Genomic DNA, 19151 nt, shown 5'->3' with positions numbered 1-19151 from the left:
ATTGTTTTAAATAAATAAATCAGAATTTGAATAAGTGAGTCACTAACTCAGATTCAGAGAATCGAAAGCAAGGATTTATTTAAGCCACAATAAATTTGAAATTTGTTTGCATTCTCCTTTGGTTTGCATCGCCATCGCGGGAATAACGACAATGCAAAAACACAAGAAAAACCCGACTTCCAACTCAAACTCAGCTTGACAGTAAATCTGGTGACGACCAAACAGTTTGGAATTAGGTTGCAGGAGCAACATAGACAGAATTTAAAGATTTACTAAATTTCTGAGGGTAAACTGATGTTCTGTCCAGAAGGATTTAAAAACAACAAAGCAAGTAGCTAGTATGGGATGCCAAAAGTGCCACAATTGCACAAATTAATAAAAACATTTCAGATTAATCTCCACTGTTCTGATTTATTTTGTAGCAAATGATTAACTTTTCAAATTAGTATCCAAGCTTTTATTCTAGAAAGTTTCTGAGATTAATCTCAAAATTGCAGATTTCTGTGGCGGAGGTTTACTTCTTTTTGTCAGTCTACAAAGCCTCCAATTCACAGTCCAGGAATTCACACTAATTTTTGAGAATCAAAGAAATTTCTCAGATCAAATTCTGTATATAAGGATTTAAAAAACACCAAAACAAATTCCACTCTATGGATTGCCAGAGGTGCCACAATCCAAGAAACGAATAAAAACTTAAAAAAACAACTCAGTTTTGTAGAAAATTTCTGACATCAATCTCAAATGTAAGTTTTTTTTTCTCTAACAAGTTTCCAACTTATTAAAGCTTTTTATGTTGAAATTCAGCCAATTTATGGACAGTTAAATTATTGTTTTACTTTTATCTTTGTGTTACACTTAAAAAAAAACAACTATTATTTTTATGAACTATCTTTGGGCAACAAGAGCCTATAAATTATGATGAAAAATCTACTTCAGTATGATTTTAACTGTCTCAAACCGGTCAGTTTTACAAAGATTTTCACACCAAAGCAGAGATAATGGGTCGGTGCTTTATTTACATGCTGCAGAAACGTGAGATGTCGTCTCCGCCGGACGCAGCTCAGTGTCGTGGCGAAGGTCGTTAAACAGAAGACAAGACACATGGCTTTCATTTGAATGCCTAAATCCCTACATGCTTTAATCACTGGACTACCAAGCATTAAGTGGAAAATTCATCATTCAACATCTACTGACCTAGCGCACAAATAATCAGAGAGAGAATGAACAGAATCATTAAATTATCAGAATATGATTAAGTCACTGAGCAAATAGAAAATGTATGATATAGTAAGAAAAAAGCTGTAAAATATTATAGTTTACAATAATTATTCACATTCAAAGGCTTTACATCTCAATACATACACAACATGGCCCCTGAACATGACTTCAATCCAAATATGATTCATATATTAGAATTTAAATAACACAGAATGAACTATAGGCTAAAACAATAGCCATCAATAACCTTATACAAGAATAAAAATACAAAAACTGTATCCTAATATCATTGCATTACTCGCTTCAGATTTAATAATACATCATCTGTACATCACAGTTCTCGTCAGTTACAAACCAGGTAGAGTATTTCATACACGATGTAACCGACCGCCATCGACTTGATTCAGAACAGATTTGGGGTTTTTTTAGATCAAGAAAAAAATCAATAAATACACTCTTCTGGCGTTCCCTCAACTTTACAGACAGATACAGCAATTTTATTGGTTTATTTGGATCAGATGGATTTTCTTAAACTGACATCCAACCCCTCACTGCACACACTCAGCTGAAGGCGAAGGCGTCCATAAGCGACCTCAAGGTCAAAAATAAAAGCCTCATGAGAAAACATACAGCTAAAAAAATTTAAAACAAGCACAAATTAAATCATTCGCTTTAATTTCTATTGGGCCAAAAACGAGAGTGAAATAAAAAAAATCCAAGATAATAATAATAAAAAGAAGAAGGGCAGAGAGCCCGTTGAGGCAGCCATCTTGTCCGTTGACAACAGCTTTTTCTGATTGCTTCTGAGAGTGATAGTAGGTGAATGTGTCTCTGTTCAGCATGGGGAGGTCAGCACGAGATTTTATTTCCAGTAAAGATGAGCCGTTCTATTCCAACAAAAACTTAAATTAGAAACGGGAATTTACGCCACGAACACCAGTAAAACACTACAAAAAGTTCAAGTTTCAAAACGTCCAATTTTTTAAAGGTTGCCAATGGTGTCAAAAATATGGTCAGCATATCAAATGTTATGTTCAGCAAAGATGAGCCGTTCTATTCCAACAAAAAATAAAATATAAACAGGAATTTTCAACATGAAAACCAGTAAAATGGGACACAAATTAAAGGTTGCCAATGCAGTCAAAATAAACCCACTTGTTTCTTTTTCTTTTTTAAATTAAACTAAATGTCTGTGGTTGGCACGAGAATTTATTTTCAGTAAAGATGAGCCATTCTATTTCATCAGAAAACTCCCGGGGAATTTAGAGGAACTAACTCAACAAAATCCAGTAAAATTCAAAACATCCAATTATTGTAACGGTTACCAATGCTGTCAAAAATATATATATATTTATACATTTTAAATTTAATCTACATTTCTGGTGCCCAAACTGTAGAAAAAAAGCCGTTTATGCACTAAATATGTTAAAAGGTCAGCACATAAGATTTTATTTTCATTAAAGATGAATAATTGTCAGGAAAAAAGAAATTTAGGGGAATTCACTCCTTGAATGCAAGTTAAATGGTACAAAAACTGATCTAAAACATTCCATTTTTGTAAGGGTTGCCAATACTGTTATTTTTTTACTTAAGCTACAACTCCAGTGCGCAAACTGTGGGGAAAAACCTGTCTATGCATTGAATATCTATGTGTTCAGCAAACAGGATTTTATTTTCAGTATTACAAAACCAAGATGAGCCGTTCTATTCCATCAGAAAGACAAAAACAACACAGGAACTCAGGGAAATTAACAGAACGAGAGAAAGAAAAATGGCACAAAAACTAATTCAAAACATCCAATTTGTATGGGTTCCCAGTGCTGTCAAAAATACCCTTGACAAAAAGAAACAGGACTTTACTTGAATTCATGCCATGAAAACCAGCGAAATGGTACAAAAACAACTATATAGGTTTCCAATGCTGTAAAAATATTTGTTTCCATCCCAACTGTGGGGAAAAACACTGGCTATGCACTGAATATCTATGTGTTCAGCACATCAGATTTTATTTTCAGTAAAGATGAGCCGTTCCATTTCATTTGAAAAAAAAAAAAAAGTGTCAATTTAGTGGATTCATGACATGAAAATCACTAAAAATGGTAAAAAACCCAACAAATTATAGGTTGCCAATGCTGTCAAAAATACCCATTTTCTTTTTGACTTAAATTACATCTCCAGTGCCCAAAAGTGAGAAGTCATAGGAACAAAACTGGCCATGCAGAAAAGAGAAGCAAGTGATGAAGCTAGTGGCATGTTTATCCGCCCCGATAGAAAAAAAACAAAAACAACCTTAGTAACAGCTGTGAAGGCTCACTCAGACCCACGTCTCACTGCAGACCAGCACTCTCCGCTTTAGTTGGACTGCAAGTACCAAGAGACTGAAAAACAACTCCAACACCATGGGAATAAACGGAGGAAATAAAAAATAAAGAGGATCTGTGGAATTAAGTGAGACTGAATCAGTTTACAGTATCCGTCACAGCTAGAGAGTAAATGCACTAAAAGTCGGGCTTTTACGACAACTCGCACATATAACGTATGATTAGGATATGGTTTTAATTAAAGATATCTTGTCAGGCTCTGGTTCATAAAAGCTAGATTCTGTGTTATCGTTGAAGCAGGAAACCAGTTCGTGCGTTCAGGATAGTCCTAGCAGTACCCAAACTCGCTCCACCCCCCCAACCCCAAACTCACCCCCACCTGAAGCAGAATGTACAAAATGGTGGAAGTCTCATCATCCATACATGGAAAAAATGCAACAGAAGCCTCACATAGAGCACAAAGAACAAGCAAAGCAACCCTGAATCCAAAGTTGTATTTTCCCCCCATGGATCTACTCAGGAAAACAAACGAGGTCTAGATGCCAGCGCCTCTAAGAGTTTGTTTACGCTATGTGATGAAGGGCACTAAAGAGGGCGTTATTCTGCTCAGTGATTGGCCTCAGATTGTGCTCCTATAGGCCTGGGTTTTGGTGCCTCTGGTAGATTTTTCTCCAGACTTCCTGGATCTTCTTGCACCACCGGTCGGCGTTTCCACTGGGGTCCATCAGGTAGTACGTCCGGTTCGGCTGCAGCGACAAGAAAAAAAAAAACACGGCAACAATTTTAAAGATTTGCAAGAGAGAAAAACAAGAAAACTGAGCGCCTTCAGTCAGAAGCTTCTTCAAATTCGCTGAAATACAGACTGCTACAGGTGATTTTTTCTACCAACACCATTTACAATAACTCACTGAAACTTTAGATTTAATATGAGTTGCAACAACATTAAATCTGAAGGAGCAGTGGGCCAGGATCCCAGCAGGAACAGAAATAAATGGTGGTTACCGTGTGAACGAAGAAGGTTTTGAAGTTTTTGGCCTCGGGGCGCAGCTCGAAGGACCAGGGGATCTCCCCCTTCAGGACCCGGTTGACGGGATCCACGTAGTACAGGTGTGGCCCTTCGGTCAGCAGCAGCTGCCTCCGGCGGGCGAACAGGCCCTGCAGGGAGCCCAAACATTTCAGCAACAAAACTTCCTCACTGCCGTCAACCAGCAGCCACTTCCCTACCACCAGGTCATCGTTTCACATCAGTCAATATTGGTAATTATTGGTTCGTGTTTTGTTTACATATCTTAATTACAGCCAAGCTGGAGGCGTCACATTTCCTGTTTTATCCCGTTTTCCCTCCATGTTGCTTTTTATTTTTAAGCAGTTGAGAGCCAAAGTGGGGAAACTTTAAACTGCTGCCGGTTACCAGCAGGTCGTTGCTAGGCAACCAGAAAGCATGAGTTGATTCCACCAACCTGGAATATTCTATCAGACGTGTTACTATATGTATTGATTACGTGTTTATTGTAATATATTGATTTGTTGTCCAGCTCTGGTTTTAACCTGAAGGTTTTGATGCTTTCAGCTTCCAATCATCCTTCTACAAAAACTCTGAAGAACCTGAATTAATGAGATGAAACATTAAAGTTTCCATTGGGATCAATAAAGTGTTTTGGAATTGAATTGGAGGAAGAAATGAGCTCCAGTGGAAAATAAAGACACCAATCCAAATTTTACTATATTAGATTTCTAGCAAGTTTTAGACTTTTTTTCTAGAAAATGGATAAGATAGTATCAAAATTTTGGCAAAAATATTTTGTAGTTTGAAAAGTGGCAAAATAAAAAAATTGGAGATTAAACTCAGAAATTTTCTAGTCAAAAATAAATTAAATTAAAAATTCTGAGTGTGCTAGAAATTTCAGAATTCATACTAGCAAAGTTTCTAATTTTCAAAGTTTCATCAGCCATTGCTATTTATTTTACAATATATTTAGAATTCCTGAATGAACCTCAGTTCACTGAAAGAATATTTGGTCAACAACAGGATGACCAACAGAGTCAATCTATTGTTTCAGTTTAAACATTTCAAATTGGAGGTTTTTCTGCTTATTGCGCTGACTGAACAGAGTAAAGTTGTTTTTAGATGTTTGACTCAACATGTGGAGCTGTTGGTGTTTTTCAGTGTGCTGTACGTCTGCAGAGTTATTATTAAATAAATGTGTAATTCAGTTAATGTATGTCAGACATTTAATAAATCTGCAGTGGGATTCACACACACCTTGCGTTTATCCACTGGTCCCATCTTCAGGATCAGATTATTCTCCACAAACTGATGCCTGCAGAATCCAAAAGAGACGGAAAAACTCTCAGCACACAGAGACGGTAACCTTTTCCTTTCAAAATAAAAGCCTCTAAAACAGAGAACTTACCAAGGGTTCCCATTGGTCTGTTTGTCCAGCAATAATTTCTTTTCTTCCTCGGTGAACAGCAGGTCCAGTTCAAACGAGTTGTTGTCCAGGTCGTGGATGTACTGCTCGATGTTGCTGCTGGACCGCTGCGGCGGCGCCGAGTCGTGTGGCGACAGGGAGTGTGACGAGCTCGACGGCGCCACCTGCATGTTGCTGAACTGGCTCAGGAGGTCGTCGTACTGAAATTCACACAGTTAAAGAAAAAAAACAATCAAACTTCAGCAGCTGGTGAGTTATTCAAAGGCTTCATTATGTTTTCCAAGTGCTGGGGTTCTCAAAGTGGGGGTCAGGACCCCAAAAGTGCCCACGAGACACCAAATGGACGGACGAAAGATGATTTTCAGATTCATCATAATGTGACCTCAGAGATGTATGGAGGGCCAAAATAGGAAAAAAAACCCCATCAAATGTCATAAAGAAAATGTGAATATCATAAACGTTCAATTAAATATACCTTTTAAAAGATCAACATAAAAAATAATTTGTTACTTTTTTAAAAAAATAAGCCCTTTTAAAAATGCACAAGATTTTGTCACTATATTTACAAATACAATGCAATAACGTAGTTTATACAGGGTTCCTGCTGGTTTCTAAAGACGTCATGAATGAATTTCTGATCTGCATCACAACAGAAATTTTAAGAAACTTCATATTTTGCGATGCTCTGGACAACCTTAACGCCCACAGTGCCAAACTTTTTGAACAGAATGTGTCAGAAAAGACGAATGTCGTCCAGGAAAATTTGAACTTACTCTCAAAAAGCTAGCTAGCTAGTTAGCATGGCTATATGAGCAGCTAGTTAGCGGTAGCCTCAAGCCAAAGGAAGCAGTTAAAATGTCTTTGACTCAAACTGAACCGAAGAAAAAATTTTAACTACAAATAATATTTGAGATTAAATAGTCGTGCCAGGAAGAAATTTAAGACCTGACTTAACATATTTAAAGCCAACTTACAATTTTTTAAATTAATTTAAAATATTTTAAAGTTGCAGTACGTAACTTTTTTTCTAAAACGTAGTCTTTCACCATATCCTGACAATATTAGACAGATAATCTGTGAAAAACAAAGATATCTCCTCCACCTCCTCCCTGAGCTTCACTGCTCTCTGAAGAAATACACCAAAAACAACCAATCAGAGCCAGGAGGAGGGGCTTAGTGCTGTCAATCAACCTAGCATGTTTACGAAAACATGCTAGGCGCAGAGAAACAACTTACCATTACAGGAAAACTGTTCATCTGTCTTTATTGGTGGCTATGCTAACTAGCCTAGTGTTCATGAAAGGCTATGCTAACAGGAAGAAGTTAAGACTCGCCTCCTGGCTCTGATTATCTCAAACGTCAACAACACTGTGACAGTTTGAACAAAAATGTAAACAAAACGTTTTTCGGACAACTCACATTCCCGTAGCAGTCCTCATCGTCTTCAGACATCGCTGGCAGGTAAGGTGTGAGCTTTGGGGGCGTCTGCAGGTGCAAGTCACTCCAGGAAATGGTGTCGAAGAAGGGATGCTGCCTCAGCGGGTCGTACCCTCCCATCTCTTCACAACCGAGCCGCTTGGATGGGTCCAGTGACTGAAGGGAGGTCACAGAGAAAACTGAAATAAACCGTCCTGCAAACGCGAATCCTGCAACCATGGATTTGAATTTCACTCAAAGATGCTGCTCGGGTGGACGACTCACCAGAAGTTGCTCAACTAGATCCTTGGCTTTGGGGAAGAATTTCTCTGGGAACTCATACTCCAGCTTTATTATTTTCTGAAATATTAGGTACTCGTTTCTGTGACAGAGAAGTAAAAAAAAACAGTTTCCTTTCTTAGCTCTTGTTTTACCACTATTACACTTATACAATAAAAATATGTAATTTTTCAAATCAGATAAATGTGTCTGGTTTTTTTTAAGTGCGACACATTAGTAGCAGCGGCCCTACACTGTAAAAACACAAAATCTCACCAAGTGATTTTAGTCCAGTTTCTAAGTGCAAATATCTTTGTACGCATTAAATAAGACAAAACTAATTCAAAAGTTACTTTAGCAAGATAGAATAAACATATTAATAGATTTAAAATCTATTAAAATTAATAGAAATATTATTAAAAAATAAGTTCCACCGGCAGATTATTTCACTTATAACACATTTTCCCCATATTATAAGTTAAATAATCTGCCAGTGGAACTAGTAGTTTTTATTAATATTAAAGAATTATTGACTAAAAACAAGCTCCTACTTTTAAATTGGTTTCCTTATTTCAAGTTTGAACTACAAACAAGGCCAAAAGTGATTGGTATAACTTTGTGTTTTTGCAGTGTAAATTCCCTGTAAGCCAGTCCTGGAGGCCCGCTGCCCTGAAACCTGTAGATGAGCCTCTGCTGCACCACCTGAACAGAATAATTAGATCATTAAGGCTCTGGAGAACTGATCTACACAAGGAGGAAATTTAGCCGTTTCATTCCAGTGTTTTGCACCTGAGGCTCATCTAAAAACTGCAGGACAGCGACTGGAGGCCTGGAGTTTGACACCTGTGCTCTAAGCCAACTGGTATGTTCACCAAACGGTTGTAGTCCAACTGGAAACCAATCTGGATCAACTGGTTTGTGTTTCAAGAGTAACTGGTTATATATATATGTCTAAAATAAAAATTAAACATCCAAAGCGTTCTTACCCAGCTCTGAATGGTGGTAAACCAGCTACCAGCTGATAGATAATACACCCCAAAGCCCACAGATCGGAGCTGCACATAAAACAGAAAAACAACAAAAAATATATATTTAAGCAAGAAAGTCTTAAAATCTGAAAAGAATCAAATTATATTTTTGAAAAGCACCTCTTGCAGGCTGATTTTTCTGTTAGCAGCTCTGGAGACACGTACTGCGCTGTCCCAACAAAGGAGTTTGCTCTTGCTGCAAAAAAACAAAAACATTTTTATGAACAGAGCGTGCACAGCCTGTCTCTAGACATCCTGAACCTTATTTTTTTTCCTTTTTAAATCAGTTTTAGTTTTCTGAAAGCTTTCTCCCCAGCAACATTCCTAGCCAATGTGCGTCTAAAACGAGGTGAACTTCTCCAAAAGCGTTTTGTAATCACATTTAGAGAAAGGTTGGAAGTGGCAGCATACGTTGTTTTCAGGTGTCTTATTTCATTTTTCCTCAGATGTAAAATCTCTGGTATACTTCTTAATACCTAGTTGGCACACAAACAGGATTCTCCTCACTAATAGACCCAAACTTTAAAATAACAGAGTTCCTCAGGGGTGTTGAATCTGGTGTCCAGATCAGTGATGATATTTCATACTTAAACCTAATCGAAAGGATCAAACTGGATTATTTTAATACTGTCTGTAACTTACATGGAGGCTAAGGTGGGATACTCACCGTTTCCAAACCTCCAGTCCAGACAGAAACTTAACCAGCTGCTCAGTAACTCCTGGCTGGCTCGCCACATTTAGAGGTAGCCAGGAGCTACCGAGTAGCCTTCACTCTTTTAGTATTATATTATTCATCTTTTGCAACTGCTGCAACATTCTTCAAGAAGCAGCTCAATCCGCCATGATGTCACGTCAAAACATCCTATTTGTTCCTGTGAACCTCGTCAGAAAACGTCTAGTTGCTTAACATCATTTTTATTCAATAGATTTCAGAGTAAAAATAGTCGGAAGTTTCTCCACAAACAGACGGAGTTTGTAATTTTACCATAAAATTACATGCTTGTAATTTTACAGTAAACCAGAAGAGGACATGAGACTTAGATAGTTAGCATTAAGGAGAAGATACCCAGCTAATTATTAGAAACCCTGGAAAAAGATGCTCCATTATGTAGCCTAGTATGAACAAAACTCATTAGCATCTAGACTTTTGTACGAGTCTGCTGCAGTGTCATGGAAAACGCAGTTTCTCACACAGTGAGATAAATCATGATGTGTGAATTCAGGCAGATGTCACGCTAGGAGAAGGTCTGGGTCAGTTCCTAAGCTACCTAATACCGCTAATTATGAGCCCAACTAGGTGGGCTACTTCCACAGACAGAATAACTCGTTTTGAACAAGAAGCTGTGGCTTTATTAGCAAAAACAACTTGGGAACAACCAGAGTCGCTCCATTCAACACTCTGTCGTGTGGTTAAGTTACGTCACTGGAAAAGGGATAAAAGAGACAGAAACTGCGTTTCCATTAACAACAGAACTGCACAAATTGAAATTACAAGAATAAATACAGCCGTTCTGAAAAACGTTTGATAGGAAGTTTCTGCGTTGACTTTTTAGCAATATCAAAATGGATGCATGTCGCAAAACTGCAATGAAAACATTTTCACAAACGCGTCACGTGATCAACATCCGGGTGTTACTACTGGCAAAAACAACAAAGAAGACAACAGGAAGTGGTAGGAGGAGGATGGTTTGTTTTTGGTTTTTTGTGCACATTTGTAAATGAAACTCCCAGCACTGATGCTGTCACTAGCAGAGCTGCTCACCTCTTTCACTGGAACAGGGAGGAGGAGCTACGCTGGGATGGGGAGTTGGGGCTGCTGCTATCTCTGACTCATCTGGTGTTAAATGCGATGAAAAGTATAGGAACAAATTACATATTAATATCCTGCTTAACATTTTCCTTCACTTACTAAATGCTGGTCTGTAATTGAGCTTGAAGGGGGAAAAACTGTTCTGACTGAAAAACACCGATATATGGTATTGATGGGATTCCTATAATAACATCAAAAACAACTAAGTTAATAAAACCATCAACTATTGCCAGTTAGCTTAAGCAAATCTGATTTTACAGTCTCATATTTCTATTATATGTAAATTTACAGTCCATGTTAACGTAACATTTCTGGTAATGAACCGGACTTTTATTCTGAAAATCCAAATGGGTTACTTCCGGTGCTGAATCAGTGCAACGACTCGTACTGCATTACAGTGATAACAATCTCTGTGCTGCACCCGAAACCAGCAGTAAACATAGAAGAACGCAACAAGACACATTTTTAGCCCAATAACAGGAGCAGGTTAGCCATGTGGCTAATCTGCAGGCTTGCATGCAGAACGGTATTTACTTCAGAAATATCACCCGCAACAACAAACACACATTAAACAGTCATGATAACGCATGACTAACACTAAAATCATTATACTCGTTATTTACACACATAATTTAAGCAAAAACGGGGCGTGCTGTGGTGGCGCAGGGGGTTAGCACGCCCCACATTTGGAGGCCCTATTCCTCGACGTGGACATCCCGGGTTCGACTCCCGGTCCCGACGACCTTTGCCCTCTCCCCTGTCTGCCTACTGTCACAAAAATACAAGCCACTAGCGCCGCAAAACCTCTGAGAAAATTTTTTGAAAAAAGATAAAATAAAAATAATTTAAGCAAAGAAAAGCATTTAGCCGCTCAAACTCACATTGCCAGCTAAGCTAGGTTAGTTTAATCAACTCACTATGGTTGCCTGGCAACGAACTACTGGGCAACTCAAACTGCAGTTTTATGGCTTCCTCAAAAAAAAAAAAAAAAAAAAAAAAAAAAAAAAAATAAAAAATGTGAAGAGAAAACTAAATAAAACAGGAAAAGTCACAAAGCAGTTGGGCAGTTTTCCAGATATTTAGAAAAAAAAAAAAAAAAAAAAAAACAACCGTTAAAAACTGATTTTGAAGCCTTTTCTGTGACGCTAGCTCAGCCACCAGGTTGATAATCACACTCTACTCCATCCAAAACAAAAACATTGTTTTTGTGCTTTCCTTTTTCCTTTTCTGAAAACCTGATTTTATTGTGACCATGAAACAGCAGGGATGGGGCTGAATTCATGTTTTTGGCTTCCTGTTATAAAAACTAATTTTTATTTTTCTTTGCCTGCTGATTCAAAGAGTTTCACATGAAGAGAAGTTCCACATTTACTGGATGGTAAACTGTTCCAGTAATTATTGCAATTAACTCTTATATTGTTGTTTGAGACCATTTTCAAATAATATAACGATAATAGCATAAAAATATAGGCTTTCCCTCTAAAAGTCCAATAAATGTAGAAGTGGAAGATTTTTCAAATATTCAAAATCAAACAGCCAAACAAAATTAATAAAACAGAAATAAAAAAATTAAAAAAAACACAACCAAAACCAGAAATAAAATGGATTATGATGTTCCTGTAATCACTCATTTGACAGGCGTAACTGAGCAAAGTTTGGCCTTTATTTTGAAAGGTTTGTGTTTAGCATCTAGCTATGTTTTATTTCCATTTAGCTTGTCAGAGTTTGAACTGGGTCTTGTTGATTTGGAAAATATTTAAACGCACCTTTCGATGTATATGCAGTATGAATATGTTGGTTAATGTATAAAATGTGTTTTGATTCATTTTGCAGGATGTGGGAGTTGAAACAAACTCCTCTGTTTGGTTTTACCTTGTTTACTGTCAGACGATAACTGTTTCGCTGTTCCAAAGTCTGTTATCTGGATGTGCATCTCCTCATTCAAAAGAATATTTTCTGGTTTCAAATCTCTGAAATAAAAAAAAAATATTAATTAAAAACTGTACAGACTCAAATACGAGCAGAGAGCACAGGAGCAGATCCTTACCTGTGAATTATCCCCTTTTTGTGTAAATATTCTAGAGCACAAACTATTTCGGCCGAGTAGAACCGCGTACAGGTCTCATCAAACGAACCAATTTTGCGAATGTATTTTAGCAGTTCCCCGTTCTTAGCGTAGCTAAGACCAAAATCTATAAAAACGTCTGTTAAGGAAAACTTTAGTGTCATCTGAGCAGGTGATGCAAACAGCTGAAAATCCAGAGAAATCTGATGGAATAAAAAACAACTTTCTGATCAACAGAACGAAGAGCCACCATGTTGTACCAATAACAACTCTCTTCAGTACGGATGTTTTTACTGAGAAAAAAATTACTTGTTTAAGATGTACTAACTTTAAATTTGTAAATTTTCTCAAAGTTTAAATGGCGGTGCTCTTATTGGTACGCTACTATGTTGTACCAATAACAACTCTCTTCAGTACGGATGTTTTTACTGAGGAAAGACGACTTAAAGTTAGTAGGTTTGAAGAAATTGGTCCCAATTTTCCAATCTGCAGCTAACAAATATTTTAATATCAAATTATTAGTCAGATTTTTTAAAAATTGACACATTTTGCAGATTTGTCATTTAAAGTTAATTTGTACATCTGAAATACATAAAAATGCAAATAAATAATTCAACTTTTTTTTAAATAATAAAAAACATTTTATTGCCTAAAATGCTGAAATGTTTAATCATTTGTAGCAAAGGATGCATCTGCAACTAAAAAAAACAAACTATAAAATCAAAATCTTAGTCCTGTCTTCTCGACTCAACATCAATACTGCTAATCTGGGATTATTTTTTAGATTAAGCAATTAATTATTTAATAGAACAAGTTAATTTTTTAACAAATAAATGTGGAGCAAATGAAGATTAAACTATGCTACTTTCTAGCCAGAGCATATTTACAAACTAACTTTTTAAATTCTGAATGCAAAGTGTACATATTTGGCTTACTTGAATTATTCTCCAGGAAATTATTAATCAATTACTAAATTCAGGGTCAGTGAGATGTTTAAGGAAGTTGGACAAAGAACAAAGATTGCTTGAAAATTACTTCAGCAGATAACAGGAAGGCTGAATGTTGCTGTTTTATCCTTCCAGAAACCCCAGAGTTCAGTTACCAAGGGAGCAAATACACAATAACTAAAACTAACCACACTCACTGTTACTATAAGCTCCAGAACCGGTCATTTTATAATTATAAAAAGTCAGTTTTACAGTGACTCATTTCTCACACAGTGTGACATCACCTCTGTTCCAACATAAGTAATTATTAACTGACCGTTGCAGAAAAACAAGAGAAAAATATCCAGAATGCTTTTAAAGCAGCATCAGAATGAGCGAGGTGCTTCTCTGAAAACGATCCGGCAGCCAATGAAAGGATACACAACTTCTCATCGTCTTGAAATGTGAAGTAGAGCTTTACAAAGAACGGGTGATCAAGATTTGACATCAAATCTCGTTCTCTTTTCACGTACTGGACTTTGTTCTCCTTCATAATGTGGCGCTTCTCTAAAATCTTAACTGATGGAAAGACAAAAAGAAGAAATATTTAAAACATTGTCCATTTTTATTAGAAGATTAACATTCAGTTAATGGTTGCGTTACTAACTTGCATATTCTTTCCCTGTGGCCAACTCTCTTGCAAGAACAACCTGAGGAACAAAAACAGGAAAAACATTAAAAAACATCAAAGTTGCAGTTTGTAACTTTTAGAAAATATATATGAATATTTTAAGTATTTGTTGAAAATGTCACAGTTTGGTACGAGACTCCTCTGCCTTCTCCCAATGCTAACCACAAACAACCAATCAGAGCCAGGAGGCGGGTCTTAGTGCTATCAATCACCTCATGTACTCCTGTTTATCCGCTGTCATGCTAACCAGCTTTAGCATTTATGACGTTCTCTGCAATGCTGTAGCTAGTAGAGAATGCTAACATTCTATGCTAACTGCAGCGCAGAAAAATGCTAACATTTGGTTAATAATTGGCTATAGCCGTTAGCATTCTGGCAACCAGTGGGCCTGTCATGATAAATTTTGCTGGACAATAAATTCTACCAGAAATTATTGCGATAGAATATAATATTGCTATCCTGTAGCTGAATCATAGCAAATTCTTCACCAAAGGCTAGCCTTCCATGCTAGCTGAGGAACAGCAGATAATTTTGTTAATGTTAAAGACAGCTAGCATGGCAGTTGACTGCGGATAAACAGTTTTCCGCCATTTCCGTTAGCATATTTAGTACATGAGATTGATTGATAATGCTAAGCCCCGCCTCCTGGCTCTGATTGGTTGTTTTTGATGCCTTTGTTCAGACAGCAATAGCAGTTCAGACATGAGGAGGAGATTGATCTTTTCACTGAATATTTGTTTCACAACAAACTGTAACATCATGACAGTTTTAACAAATATGCAAAAACATATTTTCAATAAAAGTCACACTCTGCAGCTTTAACAGCTGCACCAACCAAAGTAAAGAGTTAAAAAAAAAAAAACTTTGTCGCATTCACCTCAGATGAACTGAGGATGACTCATTAATCAAAAGAATGCCAGCATGTAGCAACATCAACCCTAAAAACAGAAGCAGGAATTCAGCTGCCGTACCGTTGAGAAGGAGCCCTCTCCCAGAATCTTGCCAAACTTGAAGTCCTCAGGCTTCTTCTTGCGTGGCTGCAGTGTCTGGGCGGCCGGCTGCGCCCGGGCGTCGGCGCTCTGGGGGCCGCTGGGCGCTCCTACGGCGCAGGGCTGCGGGGGTGAGCCCTCCATGTTGGGGCAGTGACTGCTGCTTGTGCTCGGGATGGCGAGTGGCGAACAGGAGTCAGGGTGGTTTCTGGCCATTGATGGATGTGAGCAGGAACAGATGGCAACGTTGGGCTGAATGGGCACAACATCATACTGGAACAACAGAAAACATCCAATCAGCTGGACGTCGGCATCTGCTAGTGTAAAACTTCTTGGGTTTCATAATTTATTCACTTCAAAATAAAAGCCTGTCACCATGACAATGTTCCTGAAAGAAACTCTCAGAAATTATTGCGACAAGTGATAATACTGAGTTTTGAGACAATTTTCAAATAATATAACGGGAATTAATAACAGCACAATAATGCAAGAAGACATTCTCAGAGATCAATAAACTTTAAATGATAAACATTTAACGCTGGAATCGGAAGACATTTTAATATCAAAAATAAAACAAAACAAATTATGAAGTTTCTGTAAACAAAGTTGTCCTTCAACAAAAAGATTTAACTGAGACCAAAACACCAGACTGAAACCTTTTATCATTCAGTTTATGGTAGAAAAAGACAAATAATAAATCAAATGTAAATTATTGAGCCAATTTTAAATTATTATGCAATTAATGTATTCTTTGCAACATAACTAGTAATCTCTTTTCAATGTAAAAAAATAAATATGGCGCGTGCTGTGGTGGCGCAGGGGGTTAACACGCCCCACATCTGGAGGCCCTAATCCTCGACACGGACGTCGCGGGTTCGACTCCCGGTCCCGACGACCTTTGCCGCATGTCTTCCCCCGTCTTCTCGCTCTCTTTCCTGTCTGCCAACTGTCACAAAAATACGAGCCACTAGCACCGCAAAAACTCTTCAGAGGAAAAAAATAAAAAGGAAAAAAACAAAAATTAAAAATTAAATATAAAAATTTTCGCAGTTGAGCATACATCTTATCAAAATTTGTACCAAGTTTGTTTAATAAAAAAAGTTTGGATTATACATTTCTTAACGCATCTCAAGAAATCCAACCTTATTTTGGTTATTTAAAATGTCTTCCAGTTCGGCACAAAATCAGTTTATTGGAGGGTGAACTTAATAAAATACTTCAAAATGACAATATTATCATTTACCCCAATAATTTCTGGAACAATTTATCGTCCAGTAAAATTTGTCAGGTTTCCTCTCAATCTAATGTTTTCCTGATTTTTTGCAGCAAATATAAAGTAAATAAAAGTTGAATTGCAATAATTCAACTTTAATTTGAATAAAATTAACTTTTATTCAACTATTTGAATAAAAGTTGAATTTTATTCAACTTTTACAATTTTGTTATTCATCTGAAGTCAGAATATTCATTTCAATATTCTGACTTCAGATGAATAACAAACCAGATATCAGATCTGATCAATGCTCAACAACTAAGAAAGTATTTTTTCTTCTTTAAATAAACACATCAAAATTAGGCATAAATATTTGTATGTTTGAATGGATAAATGCAGATATTTATTTAATGTTTTCATTTTCTATGGTACCCTAAACTACTCAATAACTGAACCTGCTGCTCATCTTTCTGTTCCAGTCCTACAGAAGGGTGATCCAGACTCAATCTGGTAAACTTTTAGGAACTTGATGGTTTTAACATGCAACTAAAATACATAAAATTCAACACTGAAAGGCATTAAAGTTTTAAACTGAAACTTATAAACTGGAATAAAACCTCAATTTATGGAGTTGGGCTTCAAATACAATATAGTTATTAATCAAACAGGAGTTTAAAATCAATGACATTCAGAAACCCATGAAAGGAGAACTGAGTCTAATCAGTATTTTTTTAAAAATATTGTATTTTTTTTAAAAAAGAACTGTTCACAAACTGGGTATAATATTACAAACTTGTATACCAAGACTTCACCCTGATATATTAGGGACAAAGTCTGGTGTTGATAAACAAATAACTACCAAGGAGCTGCTTCCTGGCTTGGTGGTCCCACCCGATGTCAAGGTCTTTCTTCATAGAACAGCAGCAGCTTACAACACACCAAGATTTTATATTTTAACTAAAACAATGAAACAAAAAGTGAAACCCACCAACTGACATGAACCCAACAGTCACTTATAGTGCTTTCTAACCTCTGCATTTGCTGTTTATTTCAGCGGCAGCTGTTCGGAACATGCGAATCAAAAGCAACTATTAGTATATATATATGTATATATTTTTTTTAGCTCTTAGCTCGGTTAGCTTCTCTCCATTTAAAAGCAAGGTGTGGCCTTTAGCTGCCCATTCCGGACTTGACTCTATTATTGCCAACTGTCCGTGAAATAACCTACAGACTGTCTGTTACTGAGTCAGTCAACATAATAGCTGGTATACAGCCGTGAACCAACATTTTCCTATCTATGTGTACTTTGGTAACAACTAGCCTGTGCGAACTTTCCATGCTAACCAAGCCCTGTTAACAGGCTAGCATTAGCATTTGCTTATCTTACCAAATAAAGCCGATGTTCTTTGGAAAACAGCAGTAGTTCTATAGAAAAGCGCCCCATACGTGTCATAAAAATGACTGCGTGCACGTGAAGCAGTAAATAGTGGTAGAAGGAAGTGTTCCTAATGTATACGAACATAAACAATTCAAACTGACATGTCTAACTTTATCCAACTTGTGATTCTAGCTGCATTTAAAGGCTATTCCCATTACGGTGATACTTTGAACGACTGGGGCGCTTTTTTCGGCAAAGCACCGGTCATCACTGACAGCAAGTTACAAACTTGATGCTAACAGTTAACTAGCTTAGCATAGCAACCAACTTCAAACCCATCTGCTGTGTTCAGATACTGATTCTCAACGCGCTTTATGTTGCTTATGTAGCTTGTTCTGTTGAACCTTTAAAACCGTAAATCAAAAACCACGAAATTGACACAAAAATAGTACCTTCTAGAGAAAGGTTGAACGCACTAAAGCTAACTTTAGCTTGCTAGCAAGTGGAGTATCGGTCGAAAGCGCGAACCAACGCTAAGACTAGCCGTCCATTCCCCAACAGGGGGGAATAGTCCCATACAGTTTCAAAACACACTATTATACACTCTTGAGAAATTATCTGCTTCAGAGGTCGTTAAAAAGCAGGTCGTCATGGACTAATCCAAAAGCCGGAAAGCCTATGATAGCTTAAACCCTGCGACGCTAACGATGCTAGTGAGTCACAGCGATGTTTTATAGGCGAAGGCCGCAGATAACTACTTCTTCTGATCCAGCTTCTACACGCCACAATCCGCGCACCGGCTTCGAAGACCCACTCTCGGGAAGTTTTAACACTTACCATCTGACTTGTAGCTCTTGCCATGTGAGTTTTCCGTGAGTATTTATTTGGAATAAAATAATTAGAGAAGCTCCAGTAATGGCTGCCTCCGTGCCTTCATTTTCGAGGTGTGACGTCGTTCCACAACAATGTTACCGCAGGACAGCAGAGGAGAGTCCTGCCGTGTCAGTGTCCGCCCCCACCGCCACGAACAACCCGCTGAACTTTACAGCTCAAGGCTCGATCATATTCACACACAACATGTGGCCTGCAAACTGCTTGGACCACACACTGGAACTGGGTTTTATTTATTCAGCTATCAGTGTGCAACAACTAGTCATGATTTGAAGACTTTAAGTGATGTAGTTCCTGAGTTAGACCAGTTCTAATGTGATCCAAACACATATTAAAAATGCAATTTATTTAAAATTCACAAATCAAATAATTGTTTTTTAAATATTTCACTATTAAAATATTAGAAAAATCAAGCCAAGTTTTTAAAGAGTGTAAGTGTTGTGGACCAGTTCTAGATGCCTAAAACGCTTTAAATACGTATGATGTACTATACT

The 19151-nt window shown here is 37.3% G+C and overlaps 1 protein-coding gene across 7 annotated transcripts; it reads right to left on the bottom strand.

Moving 5' to 3' along the window:
- Positions 1–996: 996 nt before the first annotated feature.
- Positions 997–18910, bottom strand: LOC122822774 (3-phosphoinositide-dependent protein kinase 1-like). 7 transcript variants are annotated; one of them, XM_044101680.1, is made up of 16 exons: positions 18219–18348; positions 17248–17315; positions 15158–15448; positions 14163–14205; positions 13937–14074; positions 12552–12696; positions 12377–12474; positions 10457–10528; positions 8815–8890; positions 8653–8721; positions 7673–7769; positions 7391–7564; positions 5954–6171; positions 5803–5860; positions 4542–4694; positions 997–4285 (listed from the first exon to the last, which is right to left on the bottom strand). In XM_044101680.1, the coding sequence occupies exons 3-16, from the start codon at positions 15389–15391 to the stop codon at positions 4172–4174; spliced, it is 1689 nt and encodes a 562-aa protein (XP_043957615.1). In that variant the 5' UTR covers positions 15392–15448; positions 17248–17315; positions 18219–18348; the 3' UTR covers positions 997–4171. The 7 variants fall into 7 exon arrangements, with proteins under 7 accessions (XP_043957615.1, XP_043957613.1, XP_043957614.1 ...); XM_044101678.1 differs by lacking the exon at positions 18219–18348 and adding an exon at positions 17776–17899; XM_044101679.1 differs by lacking the exon at positions 18219–18348 and adding an exon at positions 17419–17433.
- Positions 18911–19151: the final 241 nt, after the last annotated feature.

This window comes from Gambusia affinis, linkage group LG20 (genome assembly GCF_019740435.1).
Source record: "Gambusia affinis linkage group LG20, SWU_Gaff_1.0, whole genome shotgun sequence".
Lineage (NCBI taxonomy): Eukaryota > Metazoa > Chordata > Actinopteri > Cyprinodontiformes > Poeciliidae > Gambusia > Gambusia affinis.
This window is presented reverse-complemented; position numbering and strand designations above follow the sequence as displayed.

Coding starts and splice junctions, on each gene's coding strand:
- LOC122822774 (XM_044101674.1), bottom strand. CDS start 17,841: ATGACACGTATGGGGCGCTTTTCTATAGAACTACTGCTGTTTTCCAAA. Junction 14,075..14,162: donor CACAGGGAAAGAATATGCAA/GTTAGTAACGCA, acceptor TCTTTCCATCAG/TTAAGATTTTAGAGAAGCGC. Junction 8,891..10,456: donor TCCCTGTTCCAGTGAAAGAG/GTGAGCAGCTCT, acceptor GTTTTTTTGCAG/CAAGAGCAAACTCCTTTGTT.